Genomic DNA, 22,629 nt, shown 5'->3' with positions numbered 1-22,629 from the left:
TCAAGAATATTGCTTTGAATCGTGATACAGGTGAATATGGGCTGGACTCTATCTATGATAATTTATAAAAATCTCACAGAGTAAAGTTCAATTCACCCAATGTAGTTGACCTTTGTCCAAATGTTATATCATTGAACGCTAATGAACCGAATCCAAGAAGGTCAAAGAGAATAGCTTCCGCCTTTGCTTTGAAAAGAATAAGAGATTCAAACAATATGTAGTGTTATTTGATTTAGTATATAAACTTTAGTTTTAAATTGTTTTATTTTAGTTTTACTACTGATGACGGTCACTGTATATGTGACCGAAATATCTGGTATTTTTGTGAATTTCTATTACATCACTGTCTATTAAAAGGATTTTATCCCTATTTGAACTTTTATTTATCGTCAAGGAAAGGCAGTGTGGTCTCCCAAATTATAAAAATCAACTTTTTATAAATTTTCACGCTTGTTGCACAACTATTTATCCAATAAAATGGGAAGGGAGAGGGGCGGTAAATTACCCTAAAAAAGAAACGAAATGAGAAGAAAAACGAAGTAAAAAAGAAAGAAGAAAAATATAAGAAATAAAATGTAAGAAAAATATATAAATTCATACATTTCTAGTTTCAATATTGAACTCAAGCTCGTCACCAAGTTGTGTATCACCCAATTCTACAGCATCTGCAAGTTTGAAAGAAATCTCTCGAACAACGTCGGCGCGTTCAACATATCCAACTGCATCCCGAATGGCACATATCACACCTTTATAACGTACTGGCTGAGCTGGATTCTCAAGTCGAATGTAAAGAGCGCCAAGATTTCCAGTTCTAAAAAAAGATTTATTGAACAGTTGCTTACTTCTTCTGACTCATACACTACATTTTTACAACATGGTTGCAAAATATCGAGGTCACAAATTAGGTTTCTAAGAACCCGAAAAACTTTTCGCATGCTGGCCAATGGTCTGCGTTAAACAGGTACCGATCTTCTGATTCGATGCCTTCGGCCGGGAGTGCAATAGGTAGTTGGGAGAAAATCATCGGACGCTTCCCGTGTTTTCCCCCTAGATTTCTCCAGGTACCCATTTAGTGTTGGTGCGACTGGCTGAGCTTACAGGGTCACACCATTGACCCCCGTTCCGAACAAAATAACAAACGACAGCAGGACTCGAACCCCTGATCTCAGGATTTCAAGTCCGGAGCGCTAACCACTCGGACTCACCCCGACCTTTTTCTATTTTCCTAAGAGCCTCATTTCTAATTTTGGCCCTCTCATTTCTTAATTCAACAATTTACAGATAGATTCTTTCCCATTGAACTTTTTGAAATAGTCCTTAGTTTTACTAATTTTTGTAGAATAAGGTTTTTATGCAAGGGGTGGTCGTACAAACTTTGGAAGAAACTATTTTGATTGGAAATTGAATTTATAGTTCCCTTTGCAAGAGTCAAAAGTGATCGGAGGACAACTACCCCCCCCCCATGCCCTCTTTTACCCAAATACATCCGATCAAAATTATAAGATAAATATTTTGTTCAGAATAGTTTAAGTATCATATAAAAAAGCCTCTGGGGTGACACTGCACCCTAGACAGCTAAAATGTTGTATTAAAAAGATTTACAGATGCAGTTTTCAAGAGTAGCAGGCGTAAAAGTAAAAAAAAGAAAGAAAATCAAGTGGTTAAAAATGGGCAAAGAGTCAGGTAAACACGTAGCATTAAACAGCTTCCGAAGGTAGACATTCACTTTGAAAGCATAGTTGTCAGTGGGATCTGACAGATTGCTCATGTTTAAATTTTGCAGACAAAAAGCGTTGTCAATATTGATTAATTATTTTGTTTTTTAACAGTCAACATGGCAACACTGGCAGAAATGTGGCACTTCCTTAAAAATCTAATAATTTGGAACAAGCAGAAAAAAAAAACTTAGAAAATTGCAGTTTTCGGGAGTAAATTAACCTGGGATGGATTTAAAAGGCAAAAATTTATTTTTCCTTTTAATTACAAAAAAAATGCCCTTTATTTTGCTCTTTAAATAAAATTCATCTTTATTTTGATGTCCTTGGTACTTTAAGATACAAAACCAGTGCATATAATACACATCGTTCTTTAGCTTTTATAAATATATACCATCATACATATTAATTATGCCATCGTATTTTAAATCATACCTTCATTACAATTTTTTATTTATATATATATATATATATATATATATATATATATATATATACATATATACATATATATATGTATATATATATATATATATATATATATATATATATATATATATATATATATATATATATATATATATATATATATCTAAAATATTAATTTTAGCTTTGTGGTTTTGGAAAAGTTAACAGTTACATTTCCACTGTCTAGCATATTGTATTCAAACAAAATAAAACTTGCCTCTACTGACGTTTACTTAACGTTTTACGTTTTGACTTTTACTTAACTTAACGTTTTACGTAAACGTTTACTTAAGCATGTCCAAAACAATTTAAGGGGAAGCAAGTCACTGACAATCTTTATGGAGAAATTGTATGCACATATAATTTGGACCAAAATAACTTTTACAATATTTATCTTCCTATATGATTTTTTTTTGTATATGTTGTATATTTTTGGTTACTAGTGTTTACAAATAATCAATCGTCTTATGCCGCTCCCCCCCCCCCCCCAAAAACTATTGTCATACCTTTGACTGGTAGTCATTTGAAAACTGACAGTGTCACCAACGCGAAGCGTTACATTCCCCTCTACGTCGTCTTTGGTGTATGGAAGAAAAAAACATTCGCCACGATTCTCATAAGAAATACGTCCTTGGCCTTCTCCATTGCGAAGCTCAGTTGTTACAACACCTGAAAATAAACACATCACTCCAAATATTGGACAGAACACAGCAAAAATTAATTTTCGGATTAGAATGAGTGAGTGGTAGTTCAATCAAACTTAACAACTACACGATTCTTGCACTGGTTCTGGAACCATTGCTCTTCCTGAAGCCATAATAACTTCAGTGATTTAAAAGATATAAAAATTGCAACTTGGAACGTTACAACGTTAAAAAACAACTATCGTATTGACATTTTGACTTACGAATTCAGACAATTCGAACTGGACTTATTAGGAGTTCCAGAAACTCACATCCCGAAGGTAGGAAAAATGAAATTAGGTAATATAGAATTTACTTGCACAGGCAGGAAGAATAAGGTGCATAGGCAGGGAATAGGGCTAATGATGAATAAGGAAGTTGTCGAAGTCTTTTTTAAGTTGGGAAGGTATTAATAATAGAATACTAGATTTGGGGCGCTAGGAAAAAAGAGGAGGATTTGCTGAATGTTTTCAGGTTTTCAGCTACGGATGTTTTCAATGTTTTCAGCTACGGATTGTTTTGGGTACCCGACAATATTGTAATAGTTCGTTATGCATTCGCTACTATTATCCATGACCTTCTCCAATCATCTAGATATTTTCTAGAGAAATTGTCAACGGATTGTTTTTGGTACCCGACTGGCTGACCACATCTCAAATAGTAGTCTGGAGGAAAAACATGGTTCAATCTCGCTTTCTAGGGCTATAATGAGAAAAAGGATGAGATGACTAGGACACGTGCCGAGATGAAGGATGATAGGTTTCCAAAGATCTTCCTTGCTGGCCAAGTGTCTATGGCTTAACGAAAAATAGGTCGTCTCCGAATGGGGTGGGAGGATTCCGTAAGAAAATACTTAAGAGATATAGGAACATCTTAGGAGGCTTTAAAGAGGGATGCTTTTAATAGATTGGGATTTAGGAGGAGCGTGCATAGCTATGTTGGCCTCAGGCGGCTTGGTGCTGCAGTGAGTTGTTGGCAGTAGTACCACTACTGCCTGGTAAGCAATTGACAAGTCAGATACCAGATCTGGTGAGCGATTAGCTTTTAAAAAGCATTAAAAAAAGAACCCAGATTTAGCATTTTGAACTGTTATTCAATATTAGGTTTTTTAAGTTACCCTTTCATTATTACATGGAAAGGTTTTTTTTAGGTTATTTTTTAGGGTATGTTTTATTTTTCTATTTTTGCACGGAGAAAGGTTGAGCAAAGGTCACGGACGAAACACTTGCAGGGACGGCCTTGCAATAGGAAGATTTGAACAGTCCCCACAGTGATATGACCAAACTTCAAAATTCGAATCACAAAACATACAACAAAAAGGGAATGTTTCTTAATGTGCAAAATCGTATTTTCTACTAGTCAAGCGTCAATGAAAACATTCTGTTTCTAGATGTAAGAATTGACAATGAATAACAACAGTCAGCAGCGTAAAACAACAATTTGAATAATGACATATATAGCAACCAGTATAAATTTCTTGAATATGTTCATAATATGGTTTTCTAAAGTCTGAACGTCCATGAGAAAACATTTACTTCTTCACTTGAGAGCTGACATTGAGCAGTGGATCAGCTAAAAATCTGAATAACAACACAGAACAATAATAATGTTTTGCGTTGCACAAACCAAAAACTACACAATTGATATCAAAATCTTCTTCACTGTCTCTTGACCTAGACATACATTTTTCAAACTGAGATGACAAGATCTTTAAAATTAAGAAGAAATATAGTGAAAGAACAACAGAGATTACAGCAGGGACATGGAACGAATCCAGGGGGCGGGCATAATTATCTGTCAAATAATTTTTAGATAAGTAACTTCCAAGCTGGGTGCTGTCCCACTTAAGGATGTCAACAGATATGTCAAAAGACTTACAGAAATGATTAAAGCTCCCATTCATTGCTACAAATACCTTTGACTGGAGGAACAGGGTTTCGACCTTAAAGTTAGAAGAGAAGGACAAGCTGCGAGGATATGAAAAAGGAACATTATGCCAAGAGATCGCTCGTTTATTAAGGTGTAATAATATACTTTAGCATGGTTGACCTAACCCTGAAACCTGCTTCAGTTTTGTTAATTGGAATTATAACTGGAAAGAAGAACAAGATTATTTGAAGCACATAAACCAGCGAAAAACTTTGTATGAAGCTGAAAGGAGACTATTTTTAGACTCCAGGTGCTGTTTTCCGAAGAAGATCTATGTTAGTCAGTGTTATACATACCAGTTACTCTTTCTTCTCCACAAGCGCTTTCTGGTGTAATTTTTGAAACAGCAGAGGCAATTGGTTTTCCATTTCTCTTGTCAAAAGTTACTTCAAACTGCACAGGATCACCAATACGAAGATGTTCAATATTTCCTTCAAACTGGGAGAAATGAAAGAAAAGGCGAGCTTGACGCTCACAACATTGGATAAAGCCATACGAGTGCTGAAACAACAATAGTAAAATCACACATCTACTGTTAAACTCATTATAACACAAATTCAACCCAACTTTACTCACTTCACGTACACTTTTTATTTATATAAAGTTCACACTTTATTCGATTTCCTTATGATCCCAGCTGGCTTTTCACAAAGTACAACTTTTGCGAATATTATCAAACAGGATTAGAATCTTAACCCTTTACCACTATAGCTCAAGACAGTGGTATTAGCCACATTCTCTTTGTTACTTATTATTTTATATAATATTGTTCAACAAGCCCATAAAACTGTCTTTAAAACTAAAAAACGCCCCCAAACGAACATTAAATTTTGCTCAACTTTTCAAAATGCATACATTTCAGAGTCATACAAAATACAAGCACACATCATGGATCCCCTACCATATTTCTTAACTTTGTTTCTCTATTTCCCAGTTTTAATCCCAAGAGACTTTAAATTTTTAGTACAACCACTTCCCTTACAATGACAGCAGCCTGTACATAGGGCATACACCAGATTTTTTGGTGTGCTGGGTGGTGGGAGGCAATAATAAAAAATTAAATTTCATAATTTGAATAATAAATACCCTTAAATTTGGGAAATTTTCAGATTTGAAGGAGGGAGAGCCCCCCTCCCTGTGTACATCCTTATATTGCACTGATCACTTACGTATACTTTTCTGGTAAACCATATATGGATAAGGCCTTCATTAAAGCTTTCTATCTAGTGAACCGAGCACTAGATAACAATCTACAAAACACAGGACTAAAGGAGTCTGAAAATTTGAGATGATTCCGTTTTCTGTCGTTCGGCAATAGTATGCCTAGTTTTAGGCTCAGTAGTTGTCCTTCAGTATTAAAGCAAAATAATTATTTTTTGCTTTGTCACAATATAAATACTGTAATCTTAACTACGATGAAGAAAACGTTGTAATCCTAATTATAATCCTTCCAATGGCTCTGTTCATGATTATCAATCTAAGCCTGAAAATCTTGTCCATGCATCCTAGAGTCACTAGACCCTCCCTTTTATCAAACAATTATCTCTAAGATCATGCGAACCATACCTCAAAACACATAACAAACTATGCCAGTCATTTTATTACCTTCTATAACTCCCCAGTAAATCAATCAAAAATATTCTCACTATTTCCTACATCCTGATCACAATTGGAAACTACCTAAAAACGTTAAATCAATAACTCCTTAAAACAAAAGCTAGCTCAGGTCCCACTTCTATGTTCAAATAGGACTAGTCCAGTGACTAATTCCTCTCAATTTCTTACTATGCAACTGCACTATCTTGCTATAATAGGCTTCTGTTCAAATCTCCGTAAAATCATATTACTACTGCTACTAACAACTCACTGCAGCACCAAGCATTCTGAGGCCAACACAGCTACGTACGCTTCTCCTCTGTCCCAATATATTCAAAGCCTCTCTCTTTATATCCTCCCGAGGAATTCACATTTTCCTTACATGTTTCCTTATGACATCCTTCTATCCCATTCGGGGACTACCTGCTTTTTTGGCCCTCGACAGTTGGTTGACAATGATCTGAGGCAATCTGTCATCTTTCATTAACAGAATGTGTCCTAGCTATCTCAATCTTTCTTCATTATAGCCCCAAAAAGCAAGAATGACCCACATTATTCATATGGCTTAATGTTCAAGATACAGTAAGTCAGTTGGGTACCCAAAACAGTCTATAGGCAATTTTAATCAAACAGTATCATACTTAAATCATAGTATTTCTACATGCTTTTGTAACCTTCCTTCCTCAAACATCATATACAGTCTGACAATTTTTTTCCTATAACTATTCCATCCAACTTCAACAGTATCAAATTATAAACTCTTCAGTTTCAAATACAACTGTTCTTGGAACCACTACTACTACTATTGACAACTCACTGCAGGATTAAGCCGTCTGAGACCAAAACAGCTACGCACGCTTCTTCTCCACCCCAATCTATTTAAAGCTTCACTCTTTACCCCATTCCCCTCAACTTCTAATCCTCAATTCTATCAACATTATAATTACTGGTAAGCAGTTAAGCTTACTAAATATCAGCTTTAAATTAACTTGAAACAACTAGATTTACTTTAAACATTTTCTAACACTATTAACTAGGTTTACTTAACATTTACATTTAACATTGGTAACAACATTCCTACCTAATGTAGCAACCAACAATTTACAATAACATGATCAATAAAATTAGCCATCTTACCACCATTGCAGTGCTATATCAACTAATGGTCTATTTTATGACCAAATGGTTGTTGTGCCTAAAAAATTGTAGCAGCATCTTATATTGGTATTTCTCCTTCTCCATACTAAATCAACCTCAACTAAGGAATTTTAGAAGTCCCAGTAAAACATAATGCCTCTACTAGGATCCCTTTTATTTGTTCCTACAACTAAATAGAAAATTCGATTGGGTAACTACTGTCTGGTCAGTTGGCTCTACAGAGGCATATGACTGGCACTAGATGGGAGGGTGTCAAACAGCTATCCAACTTCAATTCTACCTCACATTAGAATATTGATTCCAATATGATTTCCCTTTCCACGACTTACTCAAATTGAGTGGGCTATGGAACAAATATACTTATTTGCATTTGGTGAAGTGCCTGAGAGGTATAACAGGGACCAACTACCAGAATTACGTTTTGATCATTTTTAGTTCAATCCCTGTTTACCTTTATTTTTAAACTCTAGGTTTTTATTTCAATTTCATTTTTTTTTCTAGTCTATACATAAGAAAAAAATCACTTCTTCATTGAAAAAAAAACTAACAAATATATCTGAACTTTATATTCTCTATTTTATCATAGTTGGACATCCTTTATTAGCTGTATTAATTTCACACCTGCCAAAAAGACGAAGAAAGATAATATCTCTGAAGCAATTCAAAGGAAAAATAAAGAAACCCTTCATCCCTTTGAATTAAAAAGAAAATGGGATAAATAGAGAAATGGATGTAGGGAGAAGAAATGACGCCGAAGAGGAAGAACAAAATAAGAGGCAGAGATTGAGAAGCAAGGGGGATATGTTTTAATCTGGGAATGAAGTGGGAAGGGTGCTTGGTATAAACGTAAAAAAAAACAATTTAGACATAGATATACCTGTCAACACAGAGTGGATTGGGATCTAAAACATTGCAGCCCAAAAATACATCTTTGGTGCTGCCAGTCCAAGCCCCTGGGAAAGCCCCAACCTTCTTCCACCTACCACCCCCACCATGAAAATAAGATGAACCTGTGCAAGCGACGAGCATAGTGGTGACTCACCAATAATTTTTCAATAATCCCTGTCTCAAAAGTCCTTGAATTTGGAGAGTTGGCTCCACCTTGAGAGCTTGTCCTTGAATCTTCATTGGACCCAAACATACCAATTGAAAAGGAACCAATGGGAAATTCTATGTTGGTTGAAGGCAGAGCATTATAGCTCATTTGCTGTCCATATGATTGTTGTGGTCTCTGTTGTTGCTGCTGATAATATGGACTTGTGCTGAAGCTTCGGGGTGATTGAAAATCATAGCTTGGTGGTGCATAGCCCTGTGATGCAACAGGGGAAGGATGACCAAACTGACCCATATTAGCAAATGGATCTCTCATATAAGCAGAAGAAATATGACTCCAGGAAGGATTCATTGTTATTCACTATCAAACACACACAAAAGTATCTTTTTTTCAAAGTTCGTATATGTTAAAAATTAAACTAGGAAGGTATGATATCACAGTACACGTTCAAATGTGAGGCTTAATTTAGAATCAAAGAGATCATACAGTATAAACAGAGTTGATTCTAAGTCCCCTGATATTGTATTGACTGGAATTTAGTACAACAGTAAAAAAAATGTAAAAGGCTTAAGAAATTAAATGTTGTAATGTTCGTAAGTCTGAGCACTCAAGATATGTTAGGCACAGTGGGATGAGATGCACTGATGTTTCTTCTATGGCGAAAACCTAGAAAAAGAAAAAATGTTTGACTTCTAGATCATATGTTTAGTATCATTGATATCATATAAAATAGTTTTTCGTTTTTTATTAGTTTTGTGTATCTTCTACTTTCTAGGAATAAAAAAAATGTTTATTTTAAGTAAAAAATTTGAAATTTATAGTAAAAAATTTGAAATTTAAAGTAAAGAATTTGAAATTAAGGTTACCCAAGCTATAAATGCTAACAGAAGCACACATACACTGGGAGTCAGATAAATTTTGCAACCAACAGTTTTTGTCCAATAATTTTTTGTTCTTTGCAAATTTTTGATGCTTTAAATTACTTTAAAAATAAATATGTTGAATTAAAAAAGATCACTTTTTTAGTGCACACATTTCAATTTTGAAACGGTTTCATCAAAAACATCAATGATTTTAAGAAAAAAAACTGGCATGCAAAAACTGAGATATGGAACAAATTTAGTACGTTTTAAATTTAGTATGAAAAGACGCATCAAGAAAACATTTACAAACAGTTACTTTTTTTTAGTAAAACATCAGAATCTGCAACAACAAAATATATAAAAAAAAAATCTGTTTTGAATCTGTCAGCTTTGGTTTTGGATAAGCCATATTTGTCTGAGCACTGCCTTCCATGGGTGAAATTATTTTCACCCATGGCATGCCATAATGCTGCTGAAGGCTTAAATGCCGCTTCAAATTCTATTTTCTTTAGTAAAAAGATTGTCTTTCACCCTATTTATCTATTTTATCTGCTGGGTAAAACATCTTTTTTTTGTATAAAGTTAGAGATTTTCTTTTTCTTAATTTATTGCTTAAAACGTGGAAAGTAGATCTTAGGTTTCAACCTAAACTTAACTTATTTGGTTTTAGGATTACCTTTTATAAATCACACTTAAAGGATGTCTTGAGCAATATATGTATATATATATATATATATATATATATATATATATATATATATATATATATATATATATATATATATATATATATATATATATATATATATATATATATATATATATATATATATATATATATATATATATATATATATATATATACTGAACGCCTTTCCCTCTTCCTCTCCCCAATCTCCAAAAATATCCTCCTTTTTCAACAAAAAAATTCTTTAACTTTTTCTTAAATGAAACTAAGTTATCGGCCGCTCTAATACTGTCCGGGAGACCATTCCATACCGAAACACCTATGTTCAGTAAAGCAAAACTTGACCTTCTTGAATGTCGGATCTCACTGACCAAATGGTCAACATTTCGTGTAGAATATTCATGGTAGAGAGAATTGCGGGAAAATACATTCCAAAAGTACTCAGGAGATAACATATACTGATAACAGAAACTGATAGACAAACATTGATAACTGATAATCACGCTGCTGCCCAACATTCAAAATGCCAAATTTTTTGTAAGATTGGGCAGTGCTTTCACAAAGGCACATCTCTCCGAGTACTCTGATTGCTTTATTCTGAACAATTTGTATCATTTTATAGTTGCCGATGAAATTACTGGCCCATACCGAGCATCCGTACCCAATATATGGGTCTACAATAGCGCTGTAAATGAGCTTGAGGGTTGACAGAGGAAAGATATGCTTCAGTTTCCTCAGTATCCCGAGTCCTCTGGTAGCTTTAGCTGATACTATCTCGCTGTGTTTTTTCCAGCTGAGATTGCAGTTGATATGAAAACCCAAGTAACGGAGGTCATATACTTGTTGAATAACCTCAGAGGTATATACAACTACCGAATCCAGGGGAGAAAGAGTCCCAGTTCTGCTAAAAATCATGTAACTGGTTTTCTTTGAATTAACAGCGAGGCAACTCGCACTCACAAATAGGCGGAGACACTGAAGTGCATGGTTAGCTTTTTCAACAGCTTCTTGAACAGACTTTGCAAAAACAGTTAATGCTGTATCATCAGCAAATGAAGTAACAACACCATCACTTATATAATACCGCAATGTATCTACGTAAACTAGAAACAAGAGAGGTCCCAGAACGGAACCCTGCAGCACACCACAAGTAACAGGTATCAATTTACTGACAATATCTTTGTGCACAACACTTATAGACCAACCGAAAAGATAAGATTCAAACCAACTTAGAGCACTATTTTTAATTCCAAGACTTTTTAACCGCTTCAAAAGTATATTAAAATTAACTGTATCCAACGCTTTCTTTAATTCAATAAATACCGTTAAAGGAACTAAATTTCTTTCATATCCATTATTCAAATTATCTAAAAGGTGATGCATTGCGTGCAACGTTGAGTGACGCTTTCTGAAACCGAATTGACTATCACTAACAAATCCAAAAGAATCTAAATAAGAATAAACTTGGGAATAAATAACTTTTTCAAAAATCTTAGAAAATAAAGGTAAAATTGATATTGGTCTATAGTTTGAAAACCCATTCTTGCACCTCCTTTGTGAAGTACAATTACTTCAGCTTGTTTAACGCACGTGGTAAGTCACTTTTTCTCATTGCTAGGTTTACTAGGTATAGGAGAACCGGTTGGAGGTAAACACTTACAACTTTAAACGCCTTAAGTTTAACTCTATCCATTCGTGCAGAGTTTGACTTTATCGACTTAACAGCCGTACTTACATCATTCAGATTACACTCAACAAAACTAAAGGATTGGGATTCACCTCGGTTGTCAAGGAATTCCTGTTCCGAAAACTGGTCACTATTCTTTCCTGCCTCGCTAGAAATATCACTACCAATTCTAGAGAAATATTTGCAAAATTCATTTGTGATATCCTATTATATATGTAATATTATATATATATATATATATATATATATATATATATATATATATATATATATATATATATATATATATATATATATATATATATATATATATATATATTATATATAGACCCCGGCGCCGCGCCGATGAGACAAAACCGGCGGCAGTGGGCCAAAACAGCGCGCCGCCGGTAAGACGTCGGCGGCGCGCCGCTGGTAAGATGGTTGACCGCAAACATTCATGTTTTCATCAGTCTTTCTCAAATCTCAGCTTAAATTTACAACAGATTCCAGCCTATTCATGAGTTCAAAAATTCACAAGTCACTGGCTGGAAACTGGTCTTCTTTATTATTCATCAAGAGAAGTATAAATCTGGTAGAAACGAAATGGCTGCATAATACGAGTAGTTGAAGCATCTATTAGCTATGTATTCTTAACATAAATAATTATCTAAATTAGTAGTGTTTTTTTTTCATCAAGCATTACTGCATACAAAACTTCAAATACCGTATCACAAAATTTGTCAGTTATCGGGGTAAAAACTTTGAACTTAGAAGCTTAATTTTTTCTTAATGCCCTTTGCCTATATCTGTTTTGTCACTTTTAAAACAGTTGAAATGAGCGACTTTGATATTGATTTTTTTTTGTTTTACTCTTTTGGATTCCTAAGCCTTCTTGTATTAAAAACTGGTTTTTAATAGCAATTTAAAAAAAAAAGCATTTTAAAGTTCTTTTTGGCTTCTTTATAGAATATATGTCATGTAGGCTAAGGCTGAACTGCTGCTTTTTTATTGCTTTTGGCTGCTCTTTAGGATATTATTCATTTTTTCTTTTGGGGATTCATTCCAAATTATAAACTCATAAATACCCAATATCAGTCAAATTATAAACTGCATCTAAAAGGAGTAAATTTATCAAATTGAAAAATACATATTAACAATTCACATGAGAACATTTCAATTACAATGAAACAAAAAACACTTATTGGTTTATTCGGTATGAAGAAAAATTAAGTGCCAGCTATTTTCATAGGCAGCGCGCTAGCGCTGCCTAAGTAAAGAACGATGTGGGCACAGTGTGTTTTGGTTTCTCCATCCCCGGGCACTTCGTATCGAAGGAGTCGTCGTAGAAACTTCGAAAAGGGTTCATTCGATTGGAAATTGGAGTGGCTAGTGTCCTTTTTAATACTCGAAAGTGATTGGAGGGCAAGTAGCCCCCCCCCCCACGCCCATCATTCCCCCAAACACATCCAATCAAAATTTTGATATAGCCATTTTGTTCAGCGTAGTTGATTTCCAGATAGAAAATATGTTTTTTAGGAGGACACTCCCCCATAACCCTCAGGGCAAGGGTTTTAAGCTATTCCCTGGGGACATATAAGGTTTTTATAGAAGGCGTTGTCTTAAAAACTTCAAAACAGGCTCATTCGATTGGAATTTCAAAGAGCTAGTGCCCCTTTTAATAGTCGAAAGTGATTGGAGGGCAACTAGCCCCCCCCCCCCCACGACCATCATTATCAAAATTTTGAGATAGCCATATTGTACAATGTAGTTTTAAGTTCTGGAAATTAGGTCTTTGAGGATGGCAACCTCCTCGCAACCCTCAGGACAAGGGTTGTAAGTTATGCCCTGGGGGCATATAAAGTTTTTATAGAACGCGTTGTCGTAGAAACTTCAAAAAGGGCTAATTTGATTAGAAATTGAAATGGCTAGCGCCCTTTATAATAGTCGAAAGTAATTGGAAGGAAACTAACACCCCTTCCACGCCCACCATGTCCCCAAACACATCCAATCAAAATTTTGAGATAGCAATTTTGTTCCACGCAGTTAAAGTTCAGGAAATTATACCTTGGAGCAGGACACTCCCCCACAGTCTTCAGAGCAAGGGTTATAAGCTATGCCCTGGGGGCATATAAGTTTTTATTAAAATCTTTGTCATAGAAACTTGAAAAAGGGCTTATTCGATTGCAAATTCAAAGGTCTAGTGCCCTTTTTAATAGTCGAAAGTGATTTAAAGGCAACTAGCCCCCCTCTCTCGTCCACCTTTTCCCCAAACACATCCAATCAAAATTTTTAGATAGCCATTTTATTCAGTGTTCTGGATTTCCAGATAGAAATTATGTTTTTAAGGAAGACACTAGCCCACAGCCCTCAGGGCAAGGATTTTAAGTTATGCCCTGGGGGCATATAAGGCTTTTACTGAACGCGTCGTCGTAGAAACTTCAAAAATGACTCATTCAATTGGAAATTAAAATGGCTAGTGCCCTTTTTAATAGTTGAAAGTGATTGGAAGGCAACAAACACCCCTACCACGCCCACCATTTCCCCAAACATATCCAATCAAATTTCTTGATAGCCATTTTGTTCCACGAAGTTTAAAGTTCAGGAAATTATACCTTTGAGCAGGACACTCTCACCATAGTCTTCAGGGCAAGGGTTATAAGTTATGCCGTGGGGGCATATAAGGTCTGTATTGAAATGGGCAACTAACCCCCCTCTCACGCCCACCATTTCCCCAAACACATCCAATCAAAATTTTGAGATGTCCATTTTGTTCAACATAGTCGAAAGTTCTGGAAATTAGGTCTTTTAGGATAAAAACCCCATCAGAGCTTTCAGTGCAAGGGTTTTAATTTGTGCCCTGGGAGCATATAAGGTTTATATAGAAAGTTGTTGTAGAAATTTCAAAAGGGACTCATTGGATTGGAATTTAAAAGTGCCATTTTTAATTGTGTGAAGTGAGGGGAGAGTGATTAACCCCCCTCTTAAGCACACTGTTTTCTCAAATACATTTAATCAAGGTTGAGAGAAACCCATTCTTTTCATCATAGTTGAAAAATCTGGAAATTATGTATTTAAGGATGAAAACCACCCAAGAGTCCCCATGGCAAAGGTTGTAAGTTATGCCCAGGGGGCATATCAGGTTTGTATAGATAGCGTTGTCGTAAAAACTTCAAAAGGGGCTCATTCAATTGGAAATTGAGAGGGATAGTGCCCTTTTTAATATCTGAAAGTGATTGGATGGTAACTAACCCCTCTCTCACGCCAATCATTCCCCCTAACACATGCAATCAAAATTTTCAGATAGCCATTTTGTTTAACGTAGTAGAAATTTCAGGACGTTAGGTCTGTGAGGATGACAACCCGCCCACCCAGCCCTCAGGGCGAGGGTTGTAAGTTATCCCCTGGGGGCATATAAGGTTTTTATTGAAAGCGTTGTCGTATAAACTTCATTAAGGGCTCATTTGATTGGAAATTGAAAAGGCTAGTGCCTTTTTTAATTGTTGAAAATGATTGGAGAAAGACTAACGCCCCTCTCACGTCAACCATTTTCCCAGACACGTCCAATCAAAGTTATGAGATAGCCATTTTATTTAACGTAGTTGAAAGTTCTTGAAATTAGGTTTTGAGGATGAAAACCACCCTCACAGCCCTTAGGGTGAGTTGTAATTTATGCCCTGGGGCCATATAAGGTGTTTATAAGAAGTGTTGTCGTAGAAACTCGAAAAAGGCTCATTCGATTGGAATTCGAAAGGCCCAGTGCCCTTCTTAATGGTCGAAAGTAATTGTAAGGTTTGACAATTTTATGGTAAAGATAGATGTGGATAAAATGTATCTTTTTGTTCTTGTTGTTGTTGTTTAGACCAGGACACTTCATATCGAAGGAGTTATCTTAGGAACTTTGGAAAGGGCTAAGTCGATTGTAAATAGAAAGGGCTGATGCCTTTTTTAATAGTCAAAAGTGATTGGAGGGAAACTAATTCCCCTCCCACCCCCCCCCTCCCATTTTATTTTATGTTTAATAACTAAATGTTGCCATAAGATTAAATCAAAATGCACTTTGTTAATGCTAATTCCCAATAAGGCCTCTCAGCAGTATCCCAAGAACGACTGAGGGTATTGAGGGTTCAAACTTTTGGGGCTCCTTCTGCTCAGACCAAATCAAAATAGTGTAAGTGTATCCAAGCTATCAAAGAAAGTAAACAGATTTTTTGGCAAATGGTATCAAGTTTACTATTTCAGGTCAACTAGAGGAGGTATGAAACTATATTAAACACTACTATTTGTGTCCAGATTTTCAAAAATTGCTGAAAATTTTTCTCCAGCATACAAATAGTAGGACAAACTATAAGTTCTTAAAAAACGAAAAGATTTAAAGTATTATTTTTCTCCGAAAAGACTATGTCAATATAGAACGAACAGAAATTAATTAAAAAAACTTTTTCCACAAAATAAATTTTCAAAAGAAAAGTAAAGAACTCAATCAAACAGAAAATGAGCAAACATAAATTAAATAGTCTACAAAGCGTGAAACTACCACAAATCACCGTCGATAAATAAATGAAACCCAAAACGAACAGAAATTACAATAAATAACCGAGTCAAACTCAAAACGAGCAGAAATTAACATAAGTTGGGCTCAAAAACCCCCTATGCCTTCCCAAGGCCAGAACATAATTTGCACTTTACTGAAAAAAATACAAATGAATGTGCATTGTCAGTTTAATATAAATTTACTGAGATTTAGTAATCAAAATCTTAATATTATTTGATCTATTCAAGTTATTAAAGCAAAAACATTTATATTTTTTTCAGTAAGATACTTTTTAAAGCTAAAATAACCCTAGAAAACAACCCTAAAATTAATTAGCCTTTTCTCAATTCAAACTGAGCATTGCCCTGGTGCCAAACAACTACTTTATTTTTTGCCAAAAAACGGAGTCAGGGGCACCAATTTACAAAAATGTAAGGGAGAGTTAGAGATTTTTCAATTTGTTTCTAATTAAGATATAAAAAAAAGGATTTTATAAAATATTTGGGGAGGGGGCATTTTTTTTTTTTTTTTTTTTTCTTTGTCAATAAAGTGCTGTAATACTGCTGTCTCCTAGGTCAGGTGGGGAGCAAAAAGTTTATGAGGGGATTTAATTTTTCTCCTTAACAATAGCTAATGTTAGGCTAATAGGTTAATAATTAACATATTTGATGCAGTCCCTTTTCTTGAACATTAGCATTATGTTGACTACTTTCTAGTCTGTTGGTAGCTCTCTGGCGGCAAACAATATTTGAAACTTTATTGTGAGAGGTTAGACAATTTATCTGGCATATCAATATCATGTGTATTGGTATGGGTACATTGGTATTGGTGTATTGGTATTGTGCATATCCAGATTGGATAAGGCAATCACCAGGTATTAACTATGTTTGAATGATGTTGCACCAGCATATTTCATGGATACATTTGCTACTGATTCTGATTATCATTCTTCCCATGTGTTTGGTCACATGAGTGTAACCCTCTGCAATAGCATTCCAGACAGCATTAAGGGCTCTGGATTGGTTTCTTCATTTAAATCCCAGGTCAAAAGTTCCTACATAGTCAAGATACAGGGTGAGAGCAGATTTCTTTTGATTATTCCTTCTTTTTTTATTTACTACATTTAAGTACAGCTGCAAACAATACTGTGATGCTGCTCCCTGTCTTTGGACAGACTTATTTTCTGCTAATCAGTCTTTTTCAAGGGTGTAGCAACACACATCCCAAATTCCAGCAATGGTCACACAAAACCCTTAAATTGGGGGATCCCCCCATGTTTTCAGTTAGTCAATAAAAAAGTTTCAGTTGGTAAAACAGGAGCATGAAGCAACAGTAGTTTACAGGCTCAATGTTTTTAATATTAGGTAAATGGGCTTTTATTAAGTAAAAATGAAGTGATTTTAAGAGCAAGATTGCTTAAATCAGTCACTTAAAATGACCAGCAGGTGGTAGAATCCATGAACCCCCCCCCCCCAAAAAAAAAAAAACAGTTTGGCTAGTTTGACAAAAAAAACAGTTTGACAGCCCTGCCTGATGGATCAATATACAGCACATGACCTGGCTTAATAAATATTCACACTATCTTTTAGGTATTCACACTATCTTTAGGGCTTCAAAAAATGATTTATAATTAATAATATACAATAATAAAATACACAAAATGGACCATAACATTACAATGAAGTCTTAAAATTAAAGAGAAAACTGTAATTAGGAGAGGGAGAGTGATAGAATTCATTTCCCTTGTCAGTAGATAAACATACATTAATTCTGTACAGTAGATACATACAGTAGATATGTCATTTCCCTTAATTCTTCCCTTACGAAATTCTAACCAAGATTTCTGGGTAAAGAAGTGAAGTTAGGTTAATCCTAATGAAATATACCAAATTATGATGAAAATATAATACTTTAGAAACAAAATTATGCAAACTACAACAGAGAATTATGGAAAGCAGGTTGCCCAGAGTACATCATATTTCATACCTAGCCAAACCGACTCCATATATTAAATATGTAATTAAAATATACCTGTATAGTAGTTTATCTCACTGAGATTAAGTCAATTATCTCCAAATGCAGACAGAGAAATTGGTTTTACTCAGATCAAGAACTTGAGTATGGTCACTATAACTTTTAAGTACACTATTTTCTAATAAGGAAAAGAGTCACTTTAAAGACTCAAAATGAAGATCTGATGGACCAAAAATTATTATATTCAGAAAGATCACAAAAAGATGCCAAATAACGTATGTATAATGTTGCCTGCCAAATAATGGAAAAAAAAACTAAACTTAGGCCTACCCAGAAATCTTGGTAAATATTTTGATTAACAGAGCATTCAGATAGCTAAAAAACAAACTTACTCCTAAAATCAGAATTTCATCCTGAATCCAAACATGACATTAATTTCTATTACAAATTCAATTTTAACCTAACCTATCTGTCCTAACCTTACTGAACAAGATTGATGCTAATACAGGTAGGCCTATACAATCTGGATCTAAAATAAGAGAAAATGGCAAGGGCCTCTAAAGCAGCAGTCACCAACTTGTGGTCCATGGACGACTGGTGGTCCATGAAAACGTTTAGGTGGTCCACAAAGAAAAGGAACCATTATTAAACAATATCTTTTTTTGTATTTCATTAACATAAGAAAAAAATAATTAAGGACACTTATCATAGATCAAAAAATAAAAGTTATGTTTAATATTATAAAGCTTTATTGCAACTGAAAAAGGTTAAACAGAATTGACATGAGGTTTTGTTGGCACATTAACTATTTCTGCTGCTGTACATTATTGAACCAGCATACGTCTATGACTGGATATATTCCCTTTTGCCTTTCTATTTCAGTGAACAATTTTCTGCAAAAAAGTTTCACTGTCTTTCAATTTTCAATCCAGTATTAGATTAGTTCCTATGAGACCCTACACGTTCCTGATTTTCTAAGGCCTGGCATAAGCTCTTTAAAAGTAAACTAATACTTATGTGAGCAAGTGCTCTCAAAGTTGAAACATGTGAAGAGCACAGCTATCAATTGGAAAATTATTTAATCAATGGAATTTCCTGAAACTATTGAATGAGGCAAGGGAATATTTTGGACTTCTTTGGAGAAAGTAAAGATAAAGTGATGAAAATAGCAATAAGTCAGCTGATCAGTGAACCATCCACATAGATTTACCATCTATGTAAGTTCTTGTCAGACAACATTACAAAGAACATTCAAAAAGGAGGCAAAAAAAGACACAAAATACAATTCAGACTACCTGAAATTTGGATTTATCAAGAACTGGGTAGTGAGCTGAACCCATGGCTTATTTGTGTTATTTATCATGAAAGTTTATCTAACGCTGCCATGAAACCATCAAAACTTAAAATTCACTTCCCACCAAAACACCCAGAATTTTTTTTACAAAACACTTGAATATTTTCAAAGAGCATATGAAGGTATGAAAAAGCATAATGATTTGCACTTTACTGAAAAAAATATAAATGTTCTTACTTTTATAACTTAAATAAATCAAATAATATTAACATTTTGATTAACAAATATCAGTATAAGTATATTAAACTGACAATGCTCATTCATTTGTATTTTTTTCAGTAAAGTGCAAATTATGTTTTGTCCTTGGGAAGGCATGGAGGTTTTGAGCCCTACTCATGTTAATTTCTGCTCGTTTTGAGTTTGACTCAGTTATTTATTATAATTTCTGTTCGTTTTGGGTTTCATTTATTTATCAATGCTGATTTGTGGTAGTTTCACGCTTGGTAGATTATTTTATTTTATATTTGCTCATTTTTGGTTTAATGGAGTTCTTTACTTTTCTTTGAAAAACTTATTTTGTGGAATTTTTTTTTTTAATTAATTTCTGTTTGTTTTATATTGACAGTCTTTTCATGGAAAAATAAAATAATAATTTAAATCTTTTTTTTTAAGACTTTATAGTTTGGCCTGCTATTTGTATGCCGGAGAAAATTTTTCAGTAATTTTTAACAACATGCGCCCTTTTAAAAATCTGGACACAAATAGTAGTGTTTAATTTAGTTTCATGCCTCCTCTAGTTGACCTGAAATAGTAAACTTGACACCATTCGCAAAAAAAATCTGTTTACTTTCTTTGATAGCTTGTATACACTTACGCTATTTTGATTTGGTTAAATTTTAAGAGCAGAAGCAGCCCCGAAAGTTTGAATATAATACCCTCAGTCATTCTTGGGATACTGCTGAGATGCCTTATTGAGAATTAGACTTACTACAGTGCATTTTGATTTAACCGTAACTTACAACCTTTGCCCTGGGGACACTGGGGAGTTTGTCATCCTTAAACCCATAATTTCCAGAACTTTCAACTATGTTGAACAAAATGGCTATCTCTAAACTTTGATTGAATGTGTTTGGGTAAATGGTGGGCGTGAGAGGGGGGGTCAATCACCCTCCACTCACTTTTGACTATTAAAAAGCGCCATTTCAATTTCCAAACAAATGAGCCCTTTTAAAAATTTTTACAACAACTTTCTATATAAACCTTAAATGCCCCCAGGGCATAACCTACAACCTCTTGAACCTCTGAGAGGGTTATCATCCTAAAAGACCTAATTTCCAGAACTTTCGACTAAGTTGAAAAAAATGTATAAAATGTATCTCAAAATTTTGATTGGATGTGTTTGGGGAAATGGTGAGCATTAGAGGGGGGTTATTTGCCCTTCAATCACTTTTGACTATCCAAAGGGCACTAGCCATGTCAATTTTCAGTTGATTGAGCCCTTGTTGATGTTTTTAAAACATCACTTTCTCGAAAAACCTTATATGCTCCCCGGGCATAACTTACAGACCTTGCCTTGAGGGTTGTGGGGGGGGGATGGGTTGTCATCCTTAAAGACCTAATTTCCAACATTTTCGACTATTAAAAAGGGCACTAGCCCTTTGAATTTCCAATCGAATGAGCCCCTTTTTCAAGTTTCTACAACAAAGATCTCAATACAAACCCTATATGCCCCCAGGGCATAACTTGTAACCATTGCCCTGAAGACTGTGAGGAGAGTGTCCTGCTCAAAGGTATAATTTCATGAACTTTAAAGTGCATTGAGCAAAATGGCTATCTCAAAATTTTGATTGCATGTGTTTGGGGAAATGGTGGGTGTGGGAAGGGTGTTAGTTACCTTCCAATCACTTTCGACTATTAAAAAGGACACTAACCATCTCAATTTCCAATCGAATGAGCCCTTTTTGAAGTTTCGGGAAGAGCTGGAACCAATCAGGAATCAAGTTACACTATACTTCATCCTTTTAAAGACATAGGAAGAAACCAAAGACAATGGTGATGGCAACGTTCTTCTGTTCCAAAGACACAATTGCAATGAAATGTCCTATGTTGCCACACTTGCCAGCAAGTTATTGTCTATTCCTGCAACTAGTGTGACTGCAGAAAGACTATTTTTGGTGGTAGGCCTGATAGTTACTATGATAGTGACTTAGAAAAGAAATGGCCTCAGTCCACACAGAGTGGATAAGTTATTTTCATTCACGATAACTATAGCCACATCCTGCAGCTCTAATATACTTCTGAAGTTTGCCTGAAGGAGTTTTTTTTATACACTAATATTCAAAGATAAATGATGAATTCTGTGATACAGTATTTGAAGTTTTGTAAAAATAATACTAATTTTGATGATTAATTCTGTTAGAAACATAGCTCTTAGATATTTCAACTATTCTGCAAGGATTCTGAAATGCCACAGCCATTTCGTTTTTACTAGATTTCTACTTCTCTTGATGAATGAGTAAGACCAGCATCCAGCCAGCAACTCGCAAAGTTTCTACCTCATGAATAGGTAGAATATCTTGTAAATAAAAATTGGATTTGAGGAAGATTAAAATCTATTCTATAAATCATATACAACAACTTTCTATGTAAACCTTACATGCCCCCAGGGCATAACTTACAACCCTTGCACAGAGGGCTCTGAGGGGGTTATCATCCTAAAAGACATAATTTCCAGAACTTTCAACTACATTGAACAAAATGGATATCTCAAAATTTTGATTGGATGTGTTTGGGAAAATGGTGTGCGTGAAAGGGGCGTTTGTCGCTTTCCAATCATTTTCAACTAAAAAAAAAGGCACTAGTCCTTTCAATTTCCAATTGAATCAGCCCTTTTGAAGTTTCTACAACAACACTTTCAATAAAAACTTTATATGCCCCCAGCCAGGGCATAACTTACAACCCTTGCCCTGAGGGCTGTGGGGGGAGGGTTGTCATCCTTAAAGACCTA

At 34.8% G+C, this 22,629-nt stretch overlaps 1 protein-coding gene across 1 annotated transcript in view; it reads right to left on the bottom strand.

The window, feature by feature from the left end:
• Positions 1-22,629, bottom strand: part of Unr (cold shock domain-containing Unr) — a 67,733-nt gene that overhangs the window by 31,716 nt on the left and 13,388 nt on the right. Inside the window, exons 2-5 of the mRNA XM_089104008.1 lie at positions 8,592-9,269; positions 5,092-5,296; positions 2,690-2,852; positions 601-811 (exon numbers count right to left, since the gene is read on the bottom strand). Of these exons, the coding sequence (XP_088960134.1) occupies positions 601-811; positions 2,690-2,852; positions 5,092-5,296; positions 8,592-8,954 (942 nt within the window). The 5' untranslated portion in view covers positions 8,955-9,269. The remainder of the gene's footprint in view (positions 1-600; positions 812-2,689; positions 2,853-5,091; positions 5,297-8,591; positions 9,270-22,629) is intronic.

The sequence above is a fragment of the Artemia sp. Qi Xiang Cuo genome, chromosome 2 (genome assembly GCF_049724085.1).
Source record: "Artemia sp. Qi Xiang Cuo chromosome 2, ASM4972408v1, whole genome shotgun sequence".
In the NCBI taxonomy this organism is placed as follows: Eukaryota; Metazoa; Arthropoda; class Branchiopoda; order Anostraca; family Artemiidae; genus Artemia; species Artemia sp. Qi Xiang Cuo.
This window is presented reverse-complemented; position numbering and strand designations above follow the sequence as displayed.